The sequence below is a fragment of the Squalius cephalus genome, assembly GCF_949319135.1.
Source record: "Squalius cephalus genome assembly, chromosome: 19".
Taxonomy (NCBI): domain Eukaryota; kingdom Metazoa; phylum Chordata; class Actinopteri; order Cypriniformes; family Leuciscidae; genus Squalius; species Squalius cephalus.
Genome location: NC_137140.1, coordinates 7,321,209 through 7,347,459, shown reverse-complemented (window position 1 = coordinate 7,347,459; position 26,251 = coordinate 7,321,209). Strand labels below are relative to the sequence as shown.

Sequence of the window (26,251 nt, the reverse complement as noted above, 5' to 3'; positions counted from 1 at the left end):
AAAAGAGCAGAGTTATTGTTGAGCCCTGTTGTGCCTGAATTCAAGCCCCACACATTTCCAGAACTAACCGTTTGAATGAACCGATTCTATGGGGTTAGAATTGTAGCATTATTCCAAAGAAATAGATTGAGATTCACAAATAAATGCAAAAAGATTCAATAAAAAAATCACAAATAAATTAAATGAGATTTCCAAATATATATATATTTTTTTACAAATGTGTTTTGTCACAAACACAACTCTGCCTAGCATTCATTTGTGAATCCATTTCATAAAGGATGAATAACGTGACGCTTCCTCATTGTTCCCATAACAGAGATGTAAAGCGCTGTTTCTCTGTCATTTTCAAAGGCTCATAAAATATAAAACTGTGGTTTGGCTTGGTAAACAGTCTAATGGTCTAACAAGATCCAAATTTTAGACATCTTTTACTATACCAATTTCATGGGCCTTATTCCTCCTATTTGAGCCAATGCAGAAGAACGAGCAAAGTTATTTCAGGGCAAGAGCACCCTGATTTTAAAGCAAATCGTGATTGGATGGAGCGAGAGAGTGCTATGGTTGGTCAGCACAAATGGCTGTTATCTGATTGGCTTAAGAAGAAGGTGGGTGTAATCCACTTATTTGTGGATTTGTCTGCATGTTTTGATGCTAAAAATGTTTCAAAATCCACAAATGTGTGCAGGGGATCTACAAATGCACAGGAAGCGATTCATAAATGCATAGAAAGTGATTCACAAATGAATGCCAGGCAGAGTTGTGTTTGTGACCTAAAACACTATATTTGCAAATCTCATTTTATTTATTTGTGAATTGTATTATTTTTTGTGCAACTTTTAACATTTATTTTTGGATTTCAATCTATTTATTTGTGAATTTTAATATTTTTTTGTGAATTTCTTTACATTTATTTGTGACTCTCAATCTATTTATTTGGAATAATGCAACAATACTAACCCCACACGATTCGCTGTACTGAATCGCACCAGTAGGGGTCGCTGTAGCGAGTGCTGACTCGCGTTCTACAGCAGTACTTCATTCCTCATCCTCTCACGGACTGACTCACACACGCGCTGATGCTCAATGATGGCGGATAGTGCGAGTGAGAGCGACACGGACGGGGCCACCCCTCATTGCTCCTCATCCTCGTCCTCCTCCATTCTCATCTCTTCCTTCCGTCTAGAGGAGTTGTCGAACCGCCTGGCATCTTTACAGCAAGAGAATAAAGTGTTGAAGATCGAGCTCGAGACGTTTAAACTGAAGTGTAAAGCTCTGCAGGAGGAGAATAGAGACTTGCGCAAAGCCAGTGTCACCATAGTGAGTCATCCACAACTGTCTTTCTTTACAATTAATACTTATTTACCTGAATGAATGTGGAAGCAAACACTAACCATAACTAGTTCAAACATTTAGTGTATTATTGAACTCATTTACAGTTGCTGTTACGCTACATTTACGCTTCACTAAAGCTAATGTGCTAATGATTAGCTTTTATTGTCCCCTGTTTTCCGTTATGCCATGTTCATTTTAAAAAATAATTTAGTAAACAAACACCCTTTAGTCCTCTTTTATTGACTCTGCTGAAGTTTTGGCTGTGGTTAGAGTCTACGAAACTGTCAGTTAGCGTTAAACGTCAATCTTAGTTAAGCTAAGCAGTTAATTCGGGACAGTAACGTTAATTACTCTGGGAATATCAGCCTCATTTTCATAACTCAATTGGTTTAAACGAATGTCTATAGTAATAATTTGCAAAAGTAGTATAAAATACACGGTTCATTGAAACTTGGTCTTATTTTTAAGTGACACTACAGTGAAGTGCAGTAGAATGATAGGAGCCAATAGGAGCACGATTGTTAAAACTCCCATAATTAAAATAATACTCGATATTGTTATAAATGTGGCTAGTTATGGTTAGTGATGCTGTGAGCAGGTAATGCGTCATCTGCCCTCTTAGCAGCTTGTTTATGATTTGACCATCAATATACAGTTAAAACCTCTAAAGCAACGTTTATTTATTTTTTAATGGAACAATTTATTGAAACTTTAGACAAATTATTAAACAATCTTAAAGGTTTCATATGTGTTTTATGTTTGGTATTGATTGTAGTACTCCTTAAAAAGGAAAGAAATAATGAAAGAAGAGAAGAACCAGATGCGGGCTTCTTCAACAGTACTTCACCATGAATGAAGCGCATCTCGAAGGTTCTCTCTTTAAGTGTGCGCGCCGACGCGAGCACGTAAATTCGTAGGCGTGACTAATCACACACGTCACGCATTCAATTATTATTACTTAACCCCTTGCTCATCACCCCCAATTTTGGCAAGTGCTGCATACATGAAATGCCCAAAATAAAAAGGTTACTGCTCATAAGTAATTCTGAATAGAAACATAACACACATACATTTAGAAAGCCAACCCTTGAGAGTTTATAGTTCAAGACTCAAAATTAACCAGACTGTTATTAATATTGAGATATATAAGCTCAAACATATTTTGAACTAAAATAATCTGGGATCACCAGTGATCCCTGTCAGGTAAGGGGTTAAACTCAAACAACTGAAAACTCAACTCGCATACAAAACCCTAGTAAAAACTTGTCAGTGTATCATCACAGTATCATATTTGATACATCAGGCTTTATGGCTCATCTATAGTGATATATGTGGAACTCGTACTCGAGAGGAAAAACACCTCAATTTTATTCAAAGGCCCAAACTGAGCAAAAATATGCTTTTTGTTGTGTGCAGATGTTATTTATTTGGTCCAAAAGATGAAATTCTGATAGCTTGCACTGTAAATCAATGCTATCTTTATAATAGTTTAGCAGACTAATATTTGTCAATTGTCACTCTATATCTCTCAAAATAAAATGTCTCATTATTTTATGATCAAAGCTCTTTAGTTTTATTTCTGTGGGGCAAAACATATGCAATGCAATACGATGATTGAGAGATGTACAAAAGACATTCCTCAAAAGCCAGATTCACATTTTAACATAATGTTTCTTTAAAAAGAAAGTTAAACTAAGCTGCTTCAGTAAATATTCAGCTTCAAATTCAACTAGCAACAATATTAAAGTTATTCTTCCGTTTGAATTTAAAAACTTGACTGCAAAAAACCCACACATTTTAGCATTATACTTAAGGCCTTTAAAGTATAAACTATCAATCAGACGACAGAGGGCATGTAATGGATTGTGTGCAGCAGCTTTATCAGCAAAGTTTTGGTCATAATCGTTTAGAGGCCGATTAGCAAATATAATGGTTTATTTGCATATCAAATATGATACTGTAGGCATAGGGTTAAACATAAATCTAGCATGTAGTACACTGAGTACGTAATGTAAACCATCATATATTATTGATGAATTGTTTAACCTGTGAGGATGAAATATTGATGATAGTACAGTACAATCAGTTTGTTTTTGGTTGCTTGTTAATATTTGATAATCATCTGACAGTTGTTCTTGTGTGTTGTGAGAACATGTTTGTGTACGTTTAAAAGTGAGAAAGCGGTTGGTCTCAGATTGAGCGGGTTTCTCAGGTTTATGTCATCCTTATTTTATCTACGTGACTTCTTCATCATTCACTTCCCATTCTCTCGGGATTACGGTCTGCAGATGTCTACATAGTTACACCTATTTGTAGAAATACATTTTCTGTTAGACTTTCAGTTCCTTATATGTAACTCAAGTGGGTTTTGGAGCACTCTGCGATAATGAACTTGACTTGTTTCTTGATTTATCTTCATTCATGATGTTGTCTGCTGTCCCAAGCCTAGCTTTTACTGCCTCTTTTCTCTAAATTATTGCAGCTGCATTTAGAAACAAACTTCATGCTTTTAGGTCTTTCGTGCTGCATTCATTAGTGAGAGAGGCCACTTTCTTAAATTCTTATATGCTTGTAAAAACTGATTCAATGGTTGTGATTTACCTACAAGAAGTGTTGCCTTATGATTTTCCTGGGTGGTTCAGCATGATCCAGCACCATATCACACTCATCTCAAGTGTCACACATTTAACCAATTCTTCATAACATACAAAGAAATTATATGACTCCTAACAGCTTGCAACAGCACAAACCTTCTTTTGGCATTAAAAAAAAAAAATGTCGCACAAAATTAACGATGAAAAGCCATGAACACAATTTTTGTGCAATTTTTTTTTTTTTTTTTTTTTTGCATATGCATTTGTAGGAGTTTCCCTTTCAGATGCAACAATTATTGGAGGAGAGTATACTATAGGGTTAGGGTTTGGATTGGGGTTTGATTTAGGGTTAGTCGCATGTAAGTATGCATAATACTATAGTAACTACATGTAACATGTAACAAGGACACTAAAATAAAGTGTTAGCATGAGAACACTACAGAATGTTGTGAATTATTTGTAAATATTTTTTCTAGTCATATTCTGAAAGACATATTTTCATGTCATTTTTATTTGTCCACATTCCTAAAACATGATTTGAGGTTTGCGGTAGTTCATTTACTGGTATTTACCCCATTATTTAATGGCCAAAACAGCATGTCTTAACCCATTTTGCACTTAACATGCTGCGATAGAAGAGAATGTTCTCCACTCCTGTTCATTTATTTGGAATGCCGGAGGAAGAGGTTTTCTGAACATAGCCACGTTATTTTTAATTTGGCGCATCTGTGTTGTTCATAGATTACCTGCACCTGATTATCATCGGCTCTGCTTGTTTGCGAGACTATATTCGTTTGTGCTGCTCCTGGTAGATTATCATTATGGAAATGAACTGCTGCATCTGTGTTCTTTAATTTGTACATTCAGTAGATCAGCCGCAGAACTTTACACTCCAATCTGCACTTGTATGGGATTGCGGTCTCAGACTAATTTGCCCTGTTTAGAAAATCTGTTCCTAAATGTTTTACAAATAAGTTTAATTATTAGCATGTTAATAAGTTTTTGATGTATGAAAACTATTAAAATGCTTTTCTGGTAACCATTCTTGAGCCAATTATTCATCGCTGTCTGCACAATGGTTGAAAATTTAATCAAATACTAGAAATATTAATGGCAAAAATAATTCAAAAGGGTCACCACATTTGTTCAAAGTCAGCCCTTGATTATCAATTTTCCAACCATTTATTACCATTATATACACTCACCTAAAGGATTATTAGGAACACCATACTAATACTGTGTTTGACCCCCTTTCGCCTTCAGAACTGCCTTAATTCTACGTGGCATTGATTCAACAAGGTGCTGAAAGCATTCTTTAGAAATGTTGGCCCATATTGATATGATAGCATCTTGCAGTTGATGGAGATTTGTGGGATGCACATCCAGGTCACGAAGCTCCCGTTCCACCACATCCCAAAGATGCTCTATTGGGTTGAGATCTGGTGACTGTGGGGGCCATTTTAGTACAGTGAACTCATTGTCATGTTCAAGAAACCAATTTGAAATGATTCAAGCTTTGTGACATGGTGCATTATCCTGCTGGAAGTAGCTATCAGAGGATGGGTACATGGTGGTCATAAAGGGATGGACATGGTCAGAAACAATGCTTAGGTAGGCCGTGGCATTTAAACGAAGCCCAATTCGCACTAAGGGGCCTAAAGTGTGCCAAGAAAACATCCCCCACACCATTACACCACCACCACCAGCCTGCACAGTGGTAACAAGGCATGATGGATCCATGTTCCCATTCTGTTTACGCCAAATTCTGACTCTACCATCTGAATGTCTCAACAGAAATCGAGACTCATCAGACCAGGCAACATTTTTCCAGTCTGAGCTCGTGCAAATTGTAGCCTCTTTTTCCTATTTGTAGTGGAGATGAGTGGTAACCGGTGGGGTCTTCTGCTGTTGTAGCCCATCCGCCTCAAGGTTGTGCGTGTTGTGGCTTCACAAATGCTTTGCTGCATACCTCGGTTGTAACGAGTGGTTATTTCAGTCAAAGTTGCTCTTCTATCAGCTTGAATCAGTCGGCCCATTCTCCTCTGACCTCTAGCATCAACAAGGCATTTTCGCCCACAGGACTGCCGCATACTGGATGTTTTTCCCTTTTCACACCATTCTTTGTAAACCCTAGAAATGGTTGTGCATGAAAATCCCAGTAACTGAGCAGATTGTGAAATACTCAGACCGGCCCGTCTGGCACCAACAACCATGCCACGCTCAAAATTGCTTAAATCACCTTTCTTTCCCATTCTGACATTCAGTTTGGAGTTCAGGAGATTGTCTTGACCAGGACCACACCCCTAAATGCATTGAAGCAACTGCCATGTGATTGGTTGATTAGATAATTGCATTAATGAGAAATTGAACAGGTGTTCCTAATAATCCTTTAGGTGAGTGTATGTGTCATATGCTTGCAAAGTGAAGGTATGGGTTTGTCTCCAAGATCAAGGTTTTGTGTTGTCATGATACTGGAATTTCTAACTTCGATACGATACCTTAAAAAATATCGATATTCGATACACTGGATAGTGTTTGTTGTAAAAATTAAATACAGAATAGCCTAATGCTTACAATAAAAGTTATTCAGTCAAGAGCAGCAAGTTATTTTCTTGCCTTTTGTTTGAGTAACATGACTGACAGCAGCAGGAATATTAGACTGCTGTCACTTTAAGAGCTTATGCACGGACTGACACACAATGAGTTTTCTTTCTAATCTATTTACGTTACAAATTTTTTGACCACACTAATAAGGTTAATGAAACCACTATTATGAGTTACTGATGTATTTTCAGTTGCCGTAGACTAACAGTGTTGCGCTCTCTAAACCATCTTTTTTTTAGCAAGCGAGAGCAGAACAAGAAGAAGAGTTCATCAGTAACACCCTTTTCAAGAAGATTCAGGCCCTGCAGAAAGAGAAAGAAACACTAGCAGTCAACTATGAGAAGGAAGAGGAGTTCCTCACCAATGAGCTTTCTCGAAAACTCATGCAAGTAAGTGTTTGGCTGTCGTTAGATGTGTCTGGGATTTGCTTGCTGAAGAAGCACTGAAGAAATGGCTGCTAACATAGATTAGATTTGATGCATTTACCAGAGCATTGCATGTTTCTCAAGAGCACATGTTGCATAGCAAATTTAGTGCACATAATAAGTAGAATAAGATGATTTCCACCATCGTGTGCAGATCTCGATGGTAAATCTTTTGCAGTGTTGTTTGAAAACTGCTTTATCAGCACCCTTGACCAAGCTTTCTGGAATCATTTAAACACTGGTGATAGATGGCCGTTTCCGAGCTCACCTAACTAGGAAATAACTTCCTCAAAAGGCCCTTTCCAGTTCCACCACACTCTTGAGGTTCATCCGCCTTAGAGGTAGTGATTCATCCCCTTTTGGGGAACTGTTTCAGCAGTGCCGTTTTTAAGGAACTTCTTATGGCTTAAAGAGTCACGGGAAATCTGTTTGTCCTCAATTTCCTGTGGAACATGTGAGAAAGAGGCAGAAATGGAGTTGGGAAGAGAGAGCTAGAGAGCTGCAGAGATGCATATTTTCTCATTTTATCAATGTTGAAAACCGTTTCATGCTTCATATTATTTTGAGGAAACTGACACAATTTTTAAAGATTGATGAATAGAGAGCAGGATTTATGTGAAATAGAAATCTTTTGTAATGTTATGTCTTTACTGTCACTTTTGATCAGTTTAATGCATCCTTTCTGAACAAAATAATTTCCTTAAAATACCCAAATGGTACAATGACTATTTGCATTTAAAAAACATAAATAAGTTACCAAAATATAATTAGAACCCAAAAGTGGAAAGAAAATAAGAACCATTAAAGTCCCTTTTATTCCTGTCCCTTTCAATAATAATACGGCGAAAAATGAGGCTTGAGCAGCTTTAGTCTGGCACACACTATTTTCATAGTTTTATCAGTTTTAAGTCTATTTTCTCCATGTCTTGCTCAGTTACAACATGAGAAAGCTGAACTGGAGCAGCACTTAGAACAGGAACAAGAGTTTCAAGTGAACAAACTGATGAAGAAGATCAAGAAGCTGGAGAACGACACAATCTCCAAACAGCTCACCTTAGAACAGGTAATCACTGAATTTTGCTTAGTGGTCCCAACATAGTATTTTCCAATTTTTGCATATATTTGAACTTTTTGTGTTCTTTTAGCTCAGACGTGAGAAGATCGACTTGGAAAACACTTTAGAGCAAGAACAAGAAGCTCTTGTGAATCGGCTATGGAAACGCATGGACAAACTGGAAGCAGAAAAAAGGTCAGTGCTATTTTGTTGCCTGTAACACTGCCACGGCTCACCTCAGAAATATAAACACTACCTTGTAACTGAGAACATGGTGAAGCCACTTTGAATATTTAAAGTGCCCTACATGCATTTGCTGAACACCGGCTTTTGTGTTAAATAGGTTTATTTTTTATTTACAGGTGTATCTGTACATTTTCTGGCCTGTATTTTAGTGGTTAGATTAAATGAAAGAGAATGAGAGGTCTGTTTTGTTCCACCCCTGCAGGATTCTTCAGGAGAAGCTTGACCAGCCTGTTTCTGCTCCTCCATCCCCGAGAGCCATCTCTATGGAGATTGACTCCCCTGAGAATATGATGCAACACATCACATTCCTCAAGAGTGAGGTTGAGCGTCTGAAGAAGAACCTCCGCACTTCAGAACTACAGCGTAAGTTCCAGTACTGCATTAGCCTGGAAATCCAGACCCAAATCTGAAAGATTAAGGGTCTGGCATCGACTAATGAAAATCGGCCAGCTCGAGGGGCGTCACCAAGCATGCATTTGAAAATCTCACTGCACGCAATTGGATAACACTACGACCAATCACAACAATAAGCCCCATACGCTTAGCTACCAGCGGAGCTAACAGGTAGATTAGACTCTTGCCGTATTCGGTCGGCAAAACAGCAAAAACGTCCTTCTTGCAAAGGAAGGATTCGAGCGCCGTCTTCTGTTCCTCTTTTAGATAAAAAGCCAAGTCTAACTCGTTCATTGTAGCGGCCAAAGCCGTTTCAAACAACTGGTGTTCATCCATAGCCATCTTGCAATGTTTACTAATGACTTTGACGTCACAGCGCTGTCGTCCTCTGTTTAGCTCTCCTCTGGCCCGCCTAAATCAGATAACCCGATGTCATTGGTGCAGCTCGGCTACAAGGGCATATTTAATGAGCATCATTACTCGACGCCAGAGTAACTCGCTGAGCAAATTCAATTTGTGCTCTCGTGAGAACTCTGGATTTCCAGGGTAGTACTGCATTAGATCTACCGACAATATTAAATAATTTTTTTGCCTACTTACTTGAAGAACGTTAATGTATGGCTTACATCAGATTCATTCTCTAATGAATATTCTAAAGAAAATGTTTGTCTTTGTAATCTTTCATCAAAATTTGAAGGGACACTGTAACTTTTGGTCCTGTAGCGGTTAAAAGAAAAAAACTGTGTTTTACAGAAGAACATTGTTTTGGTTGTGCTACGGCTCTGCGTGATTGTATGAATGAATATGGTTCTTTAAATGAGATCGTACTGATCATAAAACATTCACTACTAGGCTTAAGAGATATAACCAGATTAGATGGAAAGGATCCAAAGCTGACTAGATGATAATGTTACTATAGCTATACCCATCAATAGACACCGTACTATTGAAAATAAATTCCAGCACAGCTCTACAACAACCTACTGAAATGATCCTTCACGATAGATGATGCTTTACAATGAACTCAATGTAGAGAGCTAGATATGGTGATTTATCTGTTCAAAATACATTGGGCTGCTCTCCTGTTGAGTGATAAAAACACCATCTCCACGTCGCATTTACAACATTTCAAATCCTTCAGTTCTCCTCATCTCCGAAAGCCAAGCCAATCTTTATTCTCGTTTTATCACGAGCTGTGTCACGTTCTCTTTTTGCCAGCAGACTCAGATCACTTACACTTAAGCCGGCTTGCCATAGTGAATCAGGCTAAGACAAAACACATCTTGGAAGAAAGATTCATTATATAGTATTTGACTTTTTTTAACTTTAAACTTTGAACAAAAAAACAAAAAAGTTTCATTGTGTACCTTTTAATATATTGTGCTGTCTCAGAAACATTGTTCCTTTTCATCAAAAGTCAGGTTTTTTTTAATTAAGAAATTAATACTTCTATTCAGCAAGGATGCATTAAATTGATCAAAAGTAACGTTAAGACATTTATAATGTTACAAAAGATTTCTAGGACAAATAAATGCTGTTCATTCTATTCATCAAAGATTCCTGAAAATATTTTTGTGTAAACCATGATACTCAGCAGCACTGATAATAAGAAATGTTTCTTGAGCACCAAATCGGCATATTAGAATGGTTTATGTGACACTGACAACTGGAGTAATGGCTGCTGAAAATTGCTTTGGTGAGCATAAAATACTTATTTCAACAAAAAATGTAAAATCTAATCAACCCCAAACTTTTGAACAGGAGTGAGTGTAATAAAGTACTTAAAGCAAAGAATGTGTCTATTGGGATATGGTGAACTTGACCTCCATATCCCAATTAAAAAGCCTCCTCAAATCCCGTTTTCACCATTGTAACTACATGATTTTTTTTTTCATGCCATTACTTTTCATGGCAACTAGATGGCAGTATGTGCATTAACAACAAGGACACATTACTCTGCTGAAATACTCTATCACCCTGTCCTCAAGGGCACGCTTGAGGACTTGTGGCCTCATGGCTCTTGTGCGTGTTTGTAAAGTCTGAGTGCAAAGGCCCCCCCTTTTTATTTTTATGGTTCATAAATTCCTAGTCTTCAACCCAGCAGTCCACCTGTAGTCCTGTCAGGGTGTCACAAGTTATGTTGATACGTTATCACAAAACATTTTCATAGTTTCAGAAAAATTAGATAACGCTACCTTCATCTATGTGTATGTGATTAATAAATGTCAGACTGTTGTACAGTAAGTAATGCACTGTTACCGTATGACTTTACCATAAAGATAAGCTCAGCTAATTGCTGTGTGTGTGTTTACAGATACAGAGAAAAGGGCTCAGTACATAGAAGAAGAGCGCCACATGCGGGAGGAGAACGTCCGCCTGCAGAGGAAGCTCCAGAGGGAGGTGGAACGCAGGGAGGCGCTGTGCCGGCAGCTCTCTGAGAGTGAGTCCAGCCTGGAGATGGACGATGAGAGGTACAAGCAGCCCAAAGTATCACATGTAACACTAGGGGTGTGCGATATGTATCATCTACAATAATATCGTAACTGTTGTTTTAACGATGTGGAAACTGAAGAATGAAGAATGGCTGTGACGGTTTCAGGGGTTTTTTTACCACTGCGGTGGTAACGGATACGGTATCTCACAAAAGTGAGTACACCCCTCAAATTTCGGCAACCATTTTAGTATATCTTCTCAGAGGACAAACCTATAGAAATGAAACTTGGATATATTTTAGAGTAGTCAATGTGCTGCTTGTATAGTAGTATAGATTTACTGTCCTCTGAAAATAACTCAACATATAGCCATTATTGTCAAAATAGCTGGCAATAAAAGTGAGTACTCCCTAAGTGAACATGTCAAAACTGTGTCCAAAATGTCAATATGTTGAGTGAGCACCATTGTTATCTAGCACTGACTTAATCCTCCTGGGCATGGAGTTCACCAGAGCTGCACAGGTTGTTGCTGGGAATGACATCATGGAGCTGCTGGATGTTAGACACATGGTGCTTCTCTGCCTTCCGCTTGAGGACGCCCCACATGTGCTCAATTGACCGTTCGCAAAACCCCGCCCTCGAACGGTCCTCGTCCAATCCTAGCTCAGCAACTGTAACTAAGGAGAAGGACCTCCGTCAAACATTGCGATTTCAGCACATGGTGAAACGATGCGCCTATGGCACCTGCAAGTCTGACACTAGGTAGGCTACCCCAAAAGTTTAGAGGGAGGGGTCGTTTTTTCGCCTTTCCAAAACCCAAGACCCAAGCGGAAAGATGCCGACAATGGATTAAGCAGTGTGGGAGACCTCACTCACAGCTAAATTCCTCGAAGATTAATAAGCATACATATGTCAGCGTATACAATAAGCGTCAGTCACGCCCGTTTCACATATAGCCTACTCCGTAGTCCGTTTACAGTGCGTTTTTTTTTCCGCACCCATGTTAACAGGTAAAGCTTTCACACTGCATGCGGATGCTGCAATCGTTTCTGCACCGAGTCTATTTTTGCTGTGCTGCACGCGCTGAATTAAAGTGACAGCGCATGGTTCTTGGTCAAAACGAACACAGATTGACATGAAAATATAATAATCTCAACATAAATGCATTTAATAAAATAAAATGTAGTAAACTCACCATAGCCTAAATGTATTTTTGGACTTGCAGACTTGGAGGAGTTCCGTTTGCACACAAGCACACACACACACGACTTGTTTAAATACATTTATATTGTTAATAAATAACAATTGTTGTTGTACCAGCAATATCTTCAAGTTTTGTTTTTCACTGTATTAATCTCAAATGTCATGATTTGCCAATGCAAGAGAGTAGCTAACAGTTAGGCCTAGCCTACTGGCACCTTTTTTCCCCCACTTCAAGCACTGGCCTCGATTGTTGTAATATTCCCGTCTTTGCTTATTTTAACATTTTGAACATATCCCTCCACTGCATATTGCAGCCCTTTCTGTCGTGCCCTGGAGGATATGTCTGCTGCATTACTCCAAAACCAATCACTTATACCGGTATGGAGCTCAACCCAGCCATGTGTCTGTTTCTCAATTGTTTGACGGGCGTAGTAACAATAACTAGGGGGCGTGGCTTTTGCGAACGGTCAATAGGGTTCAGGTCTGGAGAAATACTTGGCCACTCCATCACCTTCACCTTCAGCTTCCTCAGCAAGGCAGTTGTCATCTTGGCGGTGTGTTTAGGGTCGTTATCATGCCGATTGGCCCAGTTTCTGAAGGGAGGGCATCATGTTCTGCTTCAAAATGTCACAGTACATGTTGGAATCCATGTTTCCCTCAATGAAGCGCAGCTCCCCAAGACCAGCAGCACTCATGCAGCCCCAGACCATGATGCTACCACCACCATGCTTGACTGTAGGCAATACACAATTTTCTTGGTACTCCTCTCCAGCGTGTCGCCACACATGCTGGACACCATCTGAGCCAAACAAGTTTATCTTAGTCTCATCAGACCACAGGACATGGTTCCAGTAATTCATGGACAGGTTGTCTTCAGCAAACTGTTTGCAAGCTTTCTTGTGAGTCAGCTTCAGAAGAGTCTTCCTTCTGGGGCGACGGCCATGCAAACCGACTTGTTGCAGTGTGTGGTTTATGGTCTGAGCGCTGACAAGCTGACCTTCTGCTTCTGCAACCTCTAAAGCAATGCTGGCAGGACTCATGCATCTGTTTTTTTTAAGCCAGCTTCTGCACCTGACGCACAGCACAAGGACCCGACTTCTTTGATTGACCCTTGCGAGGCCTGTTCCGAGTGGAACCCGTCTTGGAAAACCTCTGTATGACCCTGGCCTACACTGTAACTCAGTTTCAGGGTGTTACCAATCTTCTTATAGCCTAGGTCAACTTTGTGGAGAGCAACAATTCTAATTCTCAAATCCTGAGAGACTTCTTTGCCATTAAGTGCAGTGTTGAACATCCAGTGTTCAGTATGAGAGAATTGTACTCCAAGCACAGATTTTAACTGCTCTAATACAAGATACAACAATTTTTATGGTTCTGTCAAGCAGACAAACCATGAACATGATGAATAGGACATGTGGCTTTGCATGGTTAAACGACGTACAGCTATTAGTTCACTTAGGGTGTACTAACTTTTGTTGCCAGCTATTTTGACTAATGGCTGCAGGGCTCTACACTAACTTTTTTCCCAAGGAGTACATGTGCTCCTAAATGAAAAAATTTAGGAGCACACAAAGAAATATAGGAGCACAGTGAAAAAAGTTGATTAAACTTTGAAGCATCAAAGTGGTAGTTGTGTAGTCTGTCAATGGAGGGAAAGAAATCTCTCAATTTCATCAAAGTTCTTCATTTGTGTTCCGAAGATGAGTGAAAGTCTTACAAGTTTGGAACGACATGATGGAGAGTAATAAATGACAGAATGTTCTATTTTGGTTGAACTACCGGTTTAATAATTTTGCAATTATTATTTTTAGCCTACTTCAAAATATATAAAAAGTGAACACCTCAATAGACCCCTTCAATGTTTGTAAACATCGAACGCCTAGGTCGGGTGCGCGCGCAGCATGGGGTCAGAAAAATGGTGCGGCTAATAGACCGGCATATTGTGTCAAGGGTATGCACTGTCTTTGCCATCACAGGAACGGGAACAGAACCATAATAAACTTGTTTTATCTAATGGCGATTGTCTGCCTGATCCCGAGCTCCTAACAGAATGGGTAGACATCGGTAGCAAGTGGCCAGATATTCACTGGTAACAGTTACTGCTATCTATTCTGTAGCATGACACAGGTCACAATTAATGCCAGATATCAAACTTCACCTAACTATTAAATCAGTCTACAGTTTACAGAAAACATTTGTTTACTTACCATGGCTTAACTCTACCGCTGCGGCTAACTCCTAGCAGCTGGCTAACGTCACGTCTGTAGCATGACACAGGTCCATTAAATTTACAAAACTATTAACCTGCATAGCTTAATGTTGTAGGCTAGTGTACATAAAACTGTTCATATTTTATTTTTATTTTTTTTGTAATAAACGGGCAGACTGGGACAATGCTACGATCAAAGATGCTCGTTTTAAACGGATGAGATCCTGCAGGAATCCTTAAACTTGATTCCACAACTGGTGTGATTTTCACAGTCCACGATGCAACAAGTAGGCATTTTTTTTCTTGACGAGAGATTCTCTGGTTAACACGCAATTCAATGGGATGGATTGAACTTTCTGACCCCGACCTGCGCACTGCGAATTTTCCTGTGACGTCAACCGTGAAGGGGTCTATAAAGTATAAAGTGCTAAAAACAAAACAAATGCCCACATGCTTTTTTCCTTTGCAGTACTTGCAGTAGGCTACATTAAGTTGTCCTCAAAAATGAGTTTTTGTCGTCTTCCTGTCCTCTGTGTCGACTGTTTTGGTCGTAACTTCAGTTTCTGCACTTGGTCTTTTGGTGAGACCTAAACGTTGCTAATAAAAATTTGATACTCATTTGCAAGTATTTATAGTGTGCAGAAGTTCCTTGTTTTTTTTGTTTGTTTTTTTGCACTTGGTCTTTTGAGATGATGACTATAGGCTTCATACTGTGTTGCGTATCTAGCTCACTAAGTGTTTACTTGACTTTTTTTTTTTATGGTGTAGGGCTTGTTTACATCTGGTCACTTCATGCATTTTCGCAAAACTGATATAGATCAGATCTTTTATTCCCGTGCTATATGCAGATTTAATATAGGCCTATGCAGAATTCACGTCACCAAAAGCAACAGATATGAGCAGCATTTTATTGATCATAAGCTCATTTCAAAATCAGCGATAGGAGAGAGCGACAGCAGCACTGGTAGCCTAATAGTCCAGTCATTTTAAGCCAAAATGGGGGTCAACCTTGAACAAATTGCAACAGAAGCAAACTCAACTGATTTTGTATCCTCAATATGTCCTGAGTAAGGAAAAAAAAGTCCCGAAGAATCCCATTAGGGGAAAGTTTCGAAAAAGACCCAAATATAGCCTATTCATACGCCTATTTTTTTTTTTTCTCACGTGAATAGGGTAAAATTTTTAACCTTTAGATATCAACATGAAAATTACTGAGTTGATTACTTGCATCAAGACAAACAAAAAATGTATTACAAGTTTTTTTTAAATTGTTTGTTAAAATGGAACGAACAGTGCATTATCTAATTACATATGTGCTAATTTGCATAAATACCACAACAGATCTAAACATTGGGTCTAGCCAGGTGAAAATGTCTTGTTGAATCTTGTTGACATATAATAGTAAAATACTTAATATTAAGGTCTGAATGGAACCCATTTAGGCTACCCATGAGCATTAATACATAGAGGCAGGAAGAAGTACTTTAAACCAGCCTTTATTAATTATTATTGCAGATATGGGGTTTGGAGCTGGGTCCGTGGGACTGTTTCTGGGGATTTACTTTTTATATTACTTACATTTTGTCTTCTGCATTCTCCTTACCATTGTCTCCTGTTCTTGCCTCAGACTCGTCCCCCAGAAACAGTCCCACGGACCCAGCCCTAAACCCAATCTCTTAAAAATTAATAAAGGCTGGTTTCTAAAGTACTTCTTCCTGCCTCGATGTATTAATGTTCATGGGTAGCCTAAATGGGTTCTATTCAGACCTTAATATTAAGTATTTTACTATTATATGTCAACAAGATTCAACAAGACATTTTCACCTGGCTAGACCCAATGTTTAGATCTGTTGTGGTATTTATGCAAATTAGCACATATGTAATTAGATTATGCACCGTTTGTCCATGTTAACAAACTTTTAATACATTTTTTGTTTGTCTTGATGTAAGTAATCAACTCTGTAATTTTCATGTTGATATCTAAAGGTTAAAAATTGTACCCTATTCACGTGAGAAAAAAAATTAATAGGCGTATGAATAGGCTATATTTGGGTCTTTTTCGAAACTTTCCCCTAATGGGATTCTTCGGGACTTTTTTTCCCTTACTCAGGACATATTGAGGATACAAAATCAATTGAGTTTGCTTCTGTTGCAATTTGTTCAACCTTTTTTCCTAAAATGACTGGACTATAATATCATTTCGTTTCTACTATTAATGAATATGATTGTGTGTTGAGCGTCTACGACTTACTTTCACTTTCATTTGCGGCAGTTTGCGCGTTGGCTTGATGAATAGATCATTCATCTGTCGTGATGCGTGTTTGCAGTAGCGTCATCATATCTGGCTATAACATGACATATAGCCAATAACACACGTTTATTTTTAGCACTGTTGGGAGGAGTCACTTGACTCTCTCACTTAAAATCCAGCAGTTCTCTCACATTCCCACACTATTTCAGTGATTGGCTCATTGGTTGCGAATCGTCGCTCTCATTTGAATAAAGTTAAGCGCGTCATATATATATGTATAATATATATATATTAGGGCTTAAAGGATAATTCCGGTATTTAACACCTTTGAGTCTATTTTGTAGTTTGTTTTGAATGAACTAGAGTGGTGGACAAAGAAATTTTGACAATGGTTCCTGTCTCGACTTTTTGACTATTTTAGAATTGCCCATGACCGCTTTAGAATGGGAGTCTATGGCCATGCACAAACATGTCCTTAAAACAACCCTTAACGTTCGTTTTCAAAACTGTGCAACTCACAGAGTGGTTAGTGGTGTTCGTTGATGATTAAAAACAAATATATCGGCGCAATGTATGATTTCAAAATCATACATTTGAACCAGCAAAAAAAAAAAAAAAAAACGAATATTCGAATGTCAAATTTTCAAATCGAATACCAACCCACCGAACGAATATTCGAATATTCGGGTCCAGCCCTAGAAATAGATGGTAACAATTGCAACATAAAACATTTGGGTCAGGTTTGCGTGTGTTTTTGTCACATTGCTTTAATCGCTTGATGTAGCAATATATATGAAACACATATTTGACCTGTAATATTTTGTTTAAATTATTTTCTGTAGAATTCTCATTTTAATATATTCATATTTATATTTTTATGAATAGAATTCATAAAAATGTTACAACTGGCGAGTGACACAGTTTCATATACCTGCCAATGCGGATTTTTAGACCCTGTTAGTAAATAATGCTAACTTAAATAATATAAGAAACTTAAATATTAAGTAAAATAAACAACAATATAAAACACTTGCCTGAAGAGCAAATGTTATCTTCCACTGGTGCAAGATATAGGCTATATTTGAATTAAAAGGGTATTTTTTTTATATAGGTATTTTGTTCTTTATAGAATGTTTTTATAGGGCAGAGTGTTGTATGTGGAATGGTTGTTTATGTTTTTGTGGGTTAGCATTGCAGCAGTTCTCTCATCCGAGACAAATTTCTCCTATGGGAGTCTTGGGAGACAATAAACAGTACCTTTACCTTGATTTGATGTTGCACTGCCAGAGACGTGAGTGAAGATTTGGGAATAGAAACAAGAGATTCCATGTCCAGTGGACATTATTGTTCAATTCGTGGAAGATCAAGTGACAAATGGCTTAAATTTATGGACTTCTGTACCTCTCTCATTTGGCACGAATCCAAATGTTTCCATGGTTGCGATGTAACATTTGATTGCTACCCTATTATTTGTTTTGTAAACAAAGCTTTGTGCTTTACTCATGTCATAATATGTAATATATACGTAATGATGTGTATATATATATATACAAAAAACATCATTCACATACAATCTGTTTTGGCGTACCACCACTGCGGTGGGGGGCTGTCAAGATGACTGGCATAGCCCTAGCTGGGAGTCAGCTGTCAACAACAGCTGACTCCCAGCTAGGGCTATGCCAGTCATCACAAAAACTCATGTGATCAACAAAATCCAAGAAAATATTGATATACTTTTTTTTTTGCCAATATCGCACACCCTTATGTAACACCTACTGCTTCACTTAGATGCTCTATTTTACTGGTTTATTTTACTGGTTAATTTCACTGATGAACATTTTAACCACCACCTATTGTTCTGCAGGTACTTCAATGAGATGTCCGCTCAAGGCCTACGTCCCCGTACCGTCTCCAGCCCCATTCCCTACAGCCCATCCCCGTCTTCCAGCAGACCCATTTCACCAGGTACACCATATTTACTTGAAATAGTACTTCATACAGCTTTCCTAACTCGCCTGATCATTGGAATCTACTATAGAAAGTTGTTTTTGAATATGGCTCTCACAGTTTCTATTGTGTTTTTTTTTTTTTTTTTTTTTTTTTTAATAATAATAATAATAATAATAATAAAAGCAATAGCCTACATCTGTTTTCCATTTACACAAAGATAATAAGAAAATAAAACTACAGGGATTAAAGTTCTCCGTTGCTATGACAGATTTCCGTTAATTGCAGCGAGTCTACGATGGATTTCCGTCAATTGCAGGATTCCTGCCTGTCCTTCTGTCTTAAATTTACTTTTTTATCATTTTAAGGCCATAAATATGCTTACATTTCTCAAATAGTGTAATAAATGTCTTAATTTCAGTTTGAATAGGTCTTAAATTAAGGAAAGATGAGAAAAACTGTCCCGTGATCACTCCATTTTAAAAGTTATTCTAATATGTTTATTTTTTTTATATCATGAACGTCTGAATTTATAATACTACATGTAACATTTATAATACTACATGTAACATTTATAATACTTTATGTAACGGTTTGGAAAGTATTCTACATGTTTAATAAATATAATTACACAAAAATGTCCAAATCTAGTGAACGCATAGAGAGAAATGCACATTTTATACGGATTAGCCTACATAAGAGAGTAGTCTGTTTCTATTCGTTTTGAATTGTTTTGCTTAAAAGTAGACTGACTATCTATCTACCTACCTACCAGAGTTTCGGTTCATTTTATGAGACGCACTCCAGTTCACGGGCAATACAATATCACGCTGGCGCCTCCATGTCCTTATTTTATTGTCTGCTATATTTTATTGTCTGCTTCTCATTTATTAAATCTAGCAATTGGTTGATGAAACATCGATTAAAATTAAGATACAATTTATACTAAACGAAATTCACTTTAAAGAAAGGCTTATAATATAATGAAGGTTGTGAAATAATTGGCTAATGTTAACTCTACTTTGGTGCTGCAATGATATTGCATATCGCCACGCTAACCGACTTCATCTGAGCTGCTTTAGGGGCCGTTCACATGTTTGCACTCTCACATTCGTTATTTTAAATGTAGATGTGCGAAAATATAAGCTCAATTTAACAACACAAGCACCTGTTAATTAAAATGCCATAATAGTATTGTATAAATATGAATATTTGTATATGGTCCTCGAATGTTATATTTCACCAGTATCAGCATTGGAGTGTTTGCGCAACTTGCATCAAGCCAGTTGGTGGCGACAAGTGACTGTAGTCATGAGTGAACAATTGAACCATTAAATGAACTGATTAGTCCAAAAACAAGTTGCTGAAATCAATCTTTGATGCTCATATAAATTGCTCATTTGCCTCTGGACACAAGTATTGCATTGGCATTTGATTGAAATGTAACATCTATGCAAAATAATCCTTGAATCATTTCTAATTTAAGGCCATTCCCGTTTCGAATATGTGATTTGTTTATTTTATTTTTACCTTCAAACTCCTTAAAGTGCACATGTGTTGATGAGGAAAATAAAAATGATCTCGGTGGGGATGCCCACGAACCCCCATTGCAGGATCACTATTGCAAGGACCTCGGTATTTATAAAATCCTGCGTATGGGCCTGTACATGCTGTTCACTTTTCATATAGTCAACATAGATCAAATAAAAAAAAAAATTATATTATTTATTTATAATGGCTAGGTTAAAAAAATATGTATAGTTTGTGATATTAGCTCACTTTTCGGCAAAAGCTCTGTTGGCTTTTATTATTTGAGAAATAAAAACTTGTGTTGTTGTCATACAAATAATTAACCATTTGCATAACTTTATCACAAAGAGATAAGTCTTGTAAAAGCATTAGATTGAAAACATTGAAATTTCATAAAGTGTGTAAATAATAGAAACACAGTTCAAAATGGCCTTTATTTAAATGCAAATGTTCTTTGAGTATTTAATTTGTGAAGGTAAAGCATGTACTCACTATACTCCTAATTACAAGAAAAAACTGCTCTGAAACTGGGTGTGCGACAGGCTGTGGAATGGGGTTTGGCCGAGGAAAAATTCAGTCAAAAGTTTTTTTTTTGTTTTTTTTTCTTTAATCCCTGAAACTAATATCTTGTTCTGGTTAATTTGTTCATTCCAGGAACACACAATTTGTAATGTCTTCTTAAACTGATTCTGACCTTATGTGATTGTAGTCAGTTTCAGTCTACACCTGTCTTCAGGAGCAGGCCTGTTCAACATTCCTTGGCATATAGGCATAAAGGCATATACTCACAAGCAAATAGATCTGAAAAGAGTGCTCATTTACCGATGAACTGCACATTATGGGTGTTTCCGTCACAAAGACTGTTCTAAACAATTGGCAGCTAAAATAATATGCCATATTTTGACTGAAATCAAAGCATGTAACCTTCATGGATAAGCCAAATGGAATGCATTGCATTGAGTTTAATTAGGGTATTAAATCATATTCACGATTTGATACTGAACTCACGATACAATATTACTGCGCTACTCCAAGACGTGGTAAAAGGTTAACAAAAAATGTACCGTTGTTTAAAATACTAAATTTGATTTTACATTGTGGAATTGAATAGGTTTTGACTTGGTGCTGGTAACCCAATGCACAGGACAATGGTGACACCATCATGATTCTGAAGCTGAAAATACAGAATTATTTTAGACATATGCTTGCACTCTTTCACTGACTAGATACAGTACATTTAAAATAATGTAGGCCACTTTTTACTGGTAACATTTGGCATTATCAGGACCCACAAATATTGCCCCATTTCATTATTATACCTTATATTCAACAGTGGTTTAATGTAGTACTTACACTAAAACTCTGAAAACTTTCATTTTTTCTCATTTTTTATTTTGGGTGAACTATACACAATACATATTGTCACTATCCACGATACATATTGTTGCAGTTTTGTATTGCCATATATTGTGACACGATATATTGTTACACCCCTAAGTTTAATGGAAATGTTTAGAAAGATTGAAAGGCAAATTAATCTAAATATATTTTATTAAAGGTTTGGTTACCTGGCTGCACTTTTCAACATAATAAAAGTAAATAAGGATTGGGTCTGTAAAGCTAAAAAAAAAAAGCTATGATAAAAGTGCTTTGTATAACTGTGATAAATGTTGGTCTGTTCCTTACTATGTTTGTGTTCATTGGCCTATTTGAGAATTAATTTTTTTTTCCGTTTTTTTTTTATAGATCAAATTGTTTCAGCGAATTGGTTAATTAAAATTGCATTTATGTTGCTTTTGTGTTCTTTTTAAATCTTGAACCCTTAAAGCTCTATTCATTGTTATTGTGTGGAAAAGTGTGACCAGTTCATTAACTCTGTATAATAACACACTTCAGTGAATTTGCTAAAGCCTCGCTGACTTTGTGTACCTCATTATGTTTGGTTTTGCAGGGTTGTCTTATGCGAGTCACACAGTGGGCTTCACCCCGCCAACTACGCTGACCAGAGCAGGCATGTCCTACTACAACACACCTGGCCTGCATGTTCACGTAGGAGCCTCACACGGCATTGCAGTGAGTTCCTTCTGGCCTTGCACCATCATGACTGTCTGGGTTTTTTCCCTTCCTAATAAGCCCAAAGTATGCTTCGATTTTTACGTGTCCATAGGGTTGTACACCGTCAATTTTGTCATCAGCTTAGAAATTCATCCTAAAATCTCAGACTTTTATTCCATTTCATCCCCCCTTTCTCTTAAACATACCTTGTTAGACTGCTCTGCTTTTAATGCAATTAGGCAACAATTTTACTAAGAAAGCTCTCTTAAGTACTTGTTTAAAGGGATCATATGATGCTTTTTAATGTTTAGTGTGTAATGCATCTGTTTGTGCATTTATAAGATCTGCAATGTACCAATTTCAATACGCAAGTACTAGAGCTGCATAATTAATCGTTAAAAGGTTGTAATCTTGATTCAAATACCCACGCAATTTTATTCCTAAATGACAAAGATATGTCCATTTCTAATAAACCTTTGACAAGTGCGATCACAGCGGAACATTTAAATCTGCATTAGCTTCAAATAAAGATTGTATCAATTACATCGTTGCATTAGTAGGTGGCGACAAGTGCTAACCAGTCATTTTATTGATTTATTCATGAGATTCATTCAAAAAGTCAAACAAGTGAAGTCTTTATGAGCGAGTCATTGAATCATTCATTCATTCAATTTAAAATCAAATTAATTATTATTTTTAAATGGACTATAGCAATTAACATTTTGTCAGAACCTCTAATAAATTACATTATTTTATTTAGTTGTCTATTCAGAATTGTGGGACAATCACTCCATTTGAAACAACAAAAAAATTGTGATTCTCAGTTGAGAACCGTGCAACTCTAGTTTTGAGTATTTTAAATGTTTTACTAATATTCCTTGTTGAATGTGTTCCCCAGCCTGTTTAAGTTTTTTTTTTTTTTTTTTAAACTGCAGATACCCTGTAATGCACAATTCACAGAAGAGTTTATTCAGTACAGTTTTCTGCAGATAGCTCCAAGCATTTAGCAGTTTCAGTGTGGGCCTATAGTCTTTACTTTATCTTGCTGTAATGTGTTTATTATGTGCTAAAGGTCATTTGGATTACATTTCAAACATTGAACAAACATGCAAAAATATTGGTAGCTCATCACAGGCAAGTGTTAAAGGAATCATGACACATGGTGTTTTTTTTTTTTTTATGGTTTGGATGCTACCTTAGACCTTGCTCTGACATTATGCTCTGACATACGCCCATGCATATGGTATTAACGTTATTTGTGCAGGTCTTAAAAAAGGTTTTAAAAAGCCTTAAACCCTTGACTCAGCACTCCAGTTACGTCACATTTATTTATATACCACTTTATACAAAAGATTGCTTTAAAGCAAGCAGCTTTACAGTATTAAACATGACAAACAGGTCCAGTAGTTTGAAGGGGTTTACCAGCCTGAACATACTGTTTTGAACTCCAGAAACAAACTCCAAACAAACTTAATTTTGTCCTGATTTTATTCAAAGTGACGTCACGCCAGTTCGTTCTTCTATTTTGCCTGAAGAGGGTCTAAATGGTTCTAGATGGAGCTGGTGTGAATCTTCAGCTGTTCTAAACATCAGTTTTATCACATCCCATGGAAAGTTATAGATTATTTACTGTCCTTTCTCCCTTCACAGAGACCCTCCCCAAGAAGAAGCAACAGTCCTGATAAATTCAAGCGGCCCACTCCTCCACCTTCCCCCAACACGCATGCTGGTGTGCAGCCACCACCTCCCCCGCCACCCACCGGACACCCGTCATCATCCCAGCAGTCCATGCAGCCATAGGTCAATGCGCCATCGGAGAGGACTCCAAACAGAGCTGCTTCACTGTAACATCCTTCCAGCCAAAGGATTAAAAATCCTTCTTATCTTCATCGTCTCGCACTGAAACCATTAATTTGTCTTGCTCATAGTTTTCTGTTTGGAAGAATGTGTCCACTTGAGACAAGGGGTAAAGGCATTTCCAGCTCAGAGGGAATGAACATGTCTTTGGTGTATATTACAGTTTTAGCAAGTACTTAGTGCTTTGACACACACTACGCCCATAGCAATCTCTTAGAAATTGCTTGTTCGTAGATGGTTTCATATTTTTTTCATGTTTAGACACTTTAAAAGTGTGAGCCAGAGTAGACCATTAGGACGTTCCAGAAAGCCACAGGTAGGTTCAGTACTTAAGATGGAATCATGAACAAAGCATCTAATGGCCTTTTATTGATAATACTCTGGTAATAGTAATACCAACAATTACTATTAAATCATAAGTGTCTCAGAAAGTGGTGGAAAAAAAACAAAAACATTCTGTTTATACAGCAATATGCATTTGATAGTTGCCTCATAAACATAATCGGAAAGCAAGACCGCAAAATATGTTAATCGTGCTGAAAATACTTAACAGTAGTGATGAAGAAAGCTCACAAAGCAATGTCCAGGTCATATATCATCTCATAATCAGAATAAAAAAAATGTTTAATTTCATTCCTTTCTGACCTGGACAGTAAGTGGCTTTGCCGTGTTTGAATGAGAAGATTCTGCAGTAGATGACTTAGTGTTTCGGAGCCGCTGCAGATGTAATGCGTTGTTGGCATCTACTTTTATCCTCCTGGTAGGATCTAAAAGCTTTTTTTAAATTTCAGCAAGACACTTGAATCATTAAATGCTGTAGATTAGAAAAGACTAGTGTGTTTTTGTGTAGTGATCGTCTCGTTTCTTTTTACAAACACACCTGCAGCTCTTTTCTGCTTAACGGTGTCTGGTACCACTGTGATATTTGTTTTCTTACTTATACATATACTGAGTATAAAATAATTGGAAGTGAATTGAAGCATGTGTAAATAGAATTTTTGTATGCTTTGCAAATTTGCCCAATACCCGAAATTCTAATGGGGGTCCCTTTTGAAAAGTGTTTAAAAATGTTTCATGCAGATTTACGGAAGGTCAAACCAATCATTCATTTCCCAAAGCCAACTGTGGTCGCAAGTTTCCATCGGAGTTCAAGAAAACTTGCGACCATAGTTGGCTGATGATGCTTTTGGAGAAACGCACTTCTGGTCGGTTGTAGTTAAGTTGGTTGGTTACTGTGGCCAAGTGAATGCTGAAAGTGTACAACCTCTTACAAAACATGACTGTGTTTGCTGAAGCATGACATCAGCGCTTTTCATCCTCAATACAGGGTGTGTCTATAGTTTTCGTCTTCCAATTTTTTTTTTTTTTTCACCATGTATTCTTTTAGAGCACAATTCATTAGATTTCGTGGAGCCAGGAATATATTTAATTTAATGTTACACTTTTGTTTACCTTCATTTTTTTTTTTTTTTTACTGTTGTCTCTGTAAATATCTGTGTATAGAAAAAGAATCATTTGACTTCAGTTTTTGTCTCGTTTTTGTAATTTCCAGCCTCACCCACCTTTTATTTTAAGACTGTTGACGACTGAATGTAACGTTTGCTCATTTTACTGCTATCATTAACAGAGGACACCTTTGAGCCTTAACTCGCTGTGGTATTGCTCTAGCTTATCCCCACATCAGACTATTAATGCCTTAATATGTGGTTCAGTCATTTTTTTTTTTTTGTCACAGCAGATACTAATTCTGGTTTGCATTGCATCATTTGTAAAGTAAAAACTAGCTACATTATGTAATGGTTATTTTGGTTATTAAAATGATGATGATTATAACTGAAAGTCTCGAATTGGTGTAAAAACTCTAATGACCCTGCACTGTCTTTTTAACTATTATTTGCAGGATAATTTCTTTCCTGTGTGAAGATAAATCACTTTTTTTATGTCAGTTTGGATAAAAGTATCTGCTAAATGCCTTAAATATGAATGCTTTGACATTGTTCTGCTGGTTGAATTGCATTGCGAAATGACCACCTCTTCACTGTGTTGGTTGTAAACATGATATTGTTACACATCATCTTCAATCTCACTATTTTTCTTAGTAAATGTTTCAACCTAAACT

At 37.3% G+C, this 26,251-nt stretch overlaps 1 protein-coding gene across 1 annotated transcript; it reads left to right on the top strand.

Moving 5' to 3' along the window:
- The first annotated feature begins 1,023 nt into the window (after window positions 1-1,023).
- ccdc6b (coiled-coil domain containing 6b) lies at window positions 1,024-25,957 on the top strand. Its single transcript, XM_079851690.1, has 9 exons — window positions 1,024-1,317; window positions 6,770-6,919; window positions 7,890-8,018; window positions 8,101-8,204; window positions 8,458-8,618; window positions 10,963-11,119; window positions 18,608-18,708; window positions 22,172-22,293; window positions 23,926-25,957. Exons 1-9 carry the CDS (start codon window positions 1,084-1,086, stop codon window positions 24,073-24,075), a joined length of 1,308 nt encoding a protein of 435 aa, XP_079707816.1. The 5' UTR covers window positions 1,024-1,083; the 3' UTR covers window positions 24,076-25,957.
- Window positions 25,958-26,251: the final 294 nt, after the last annotated feature.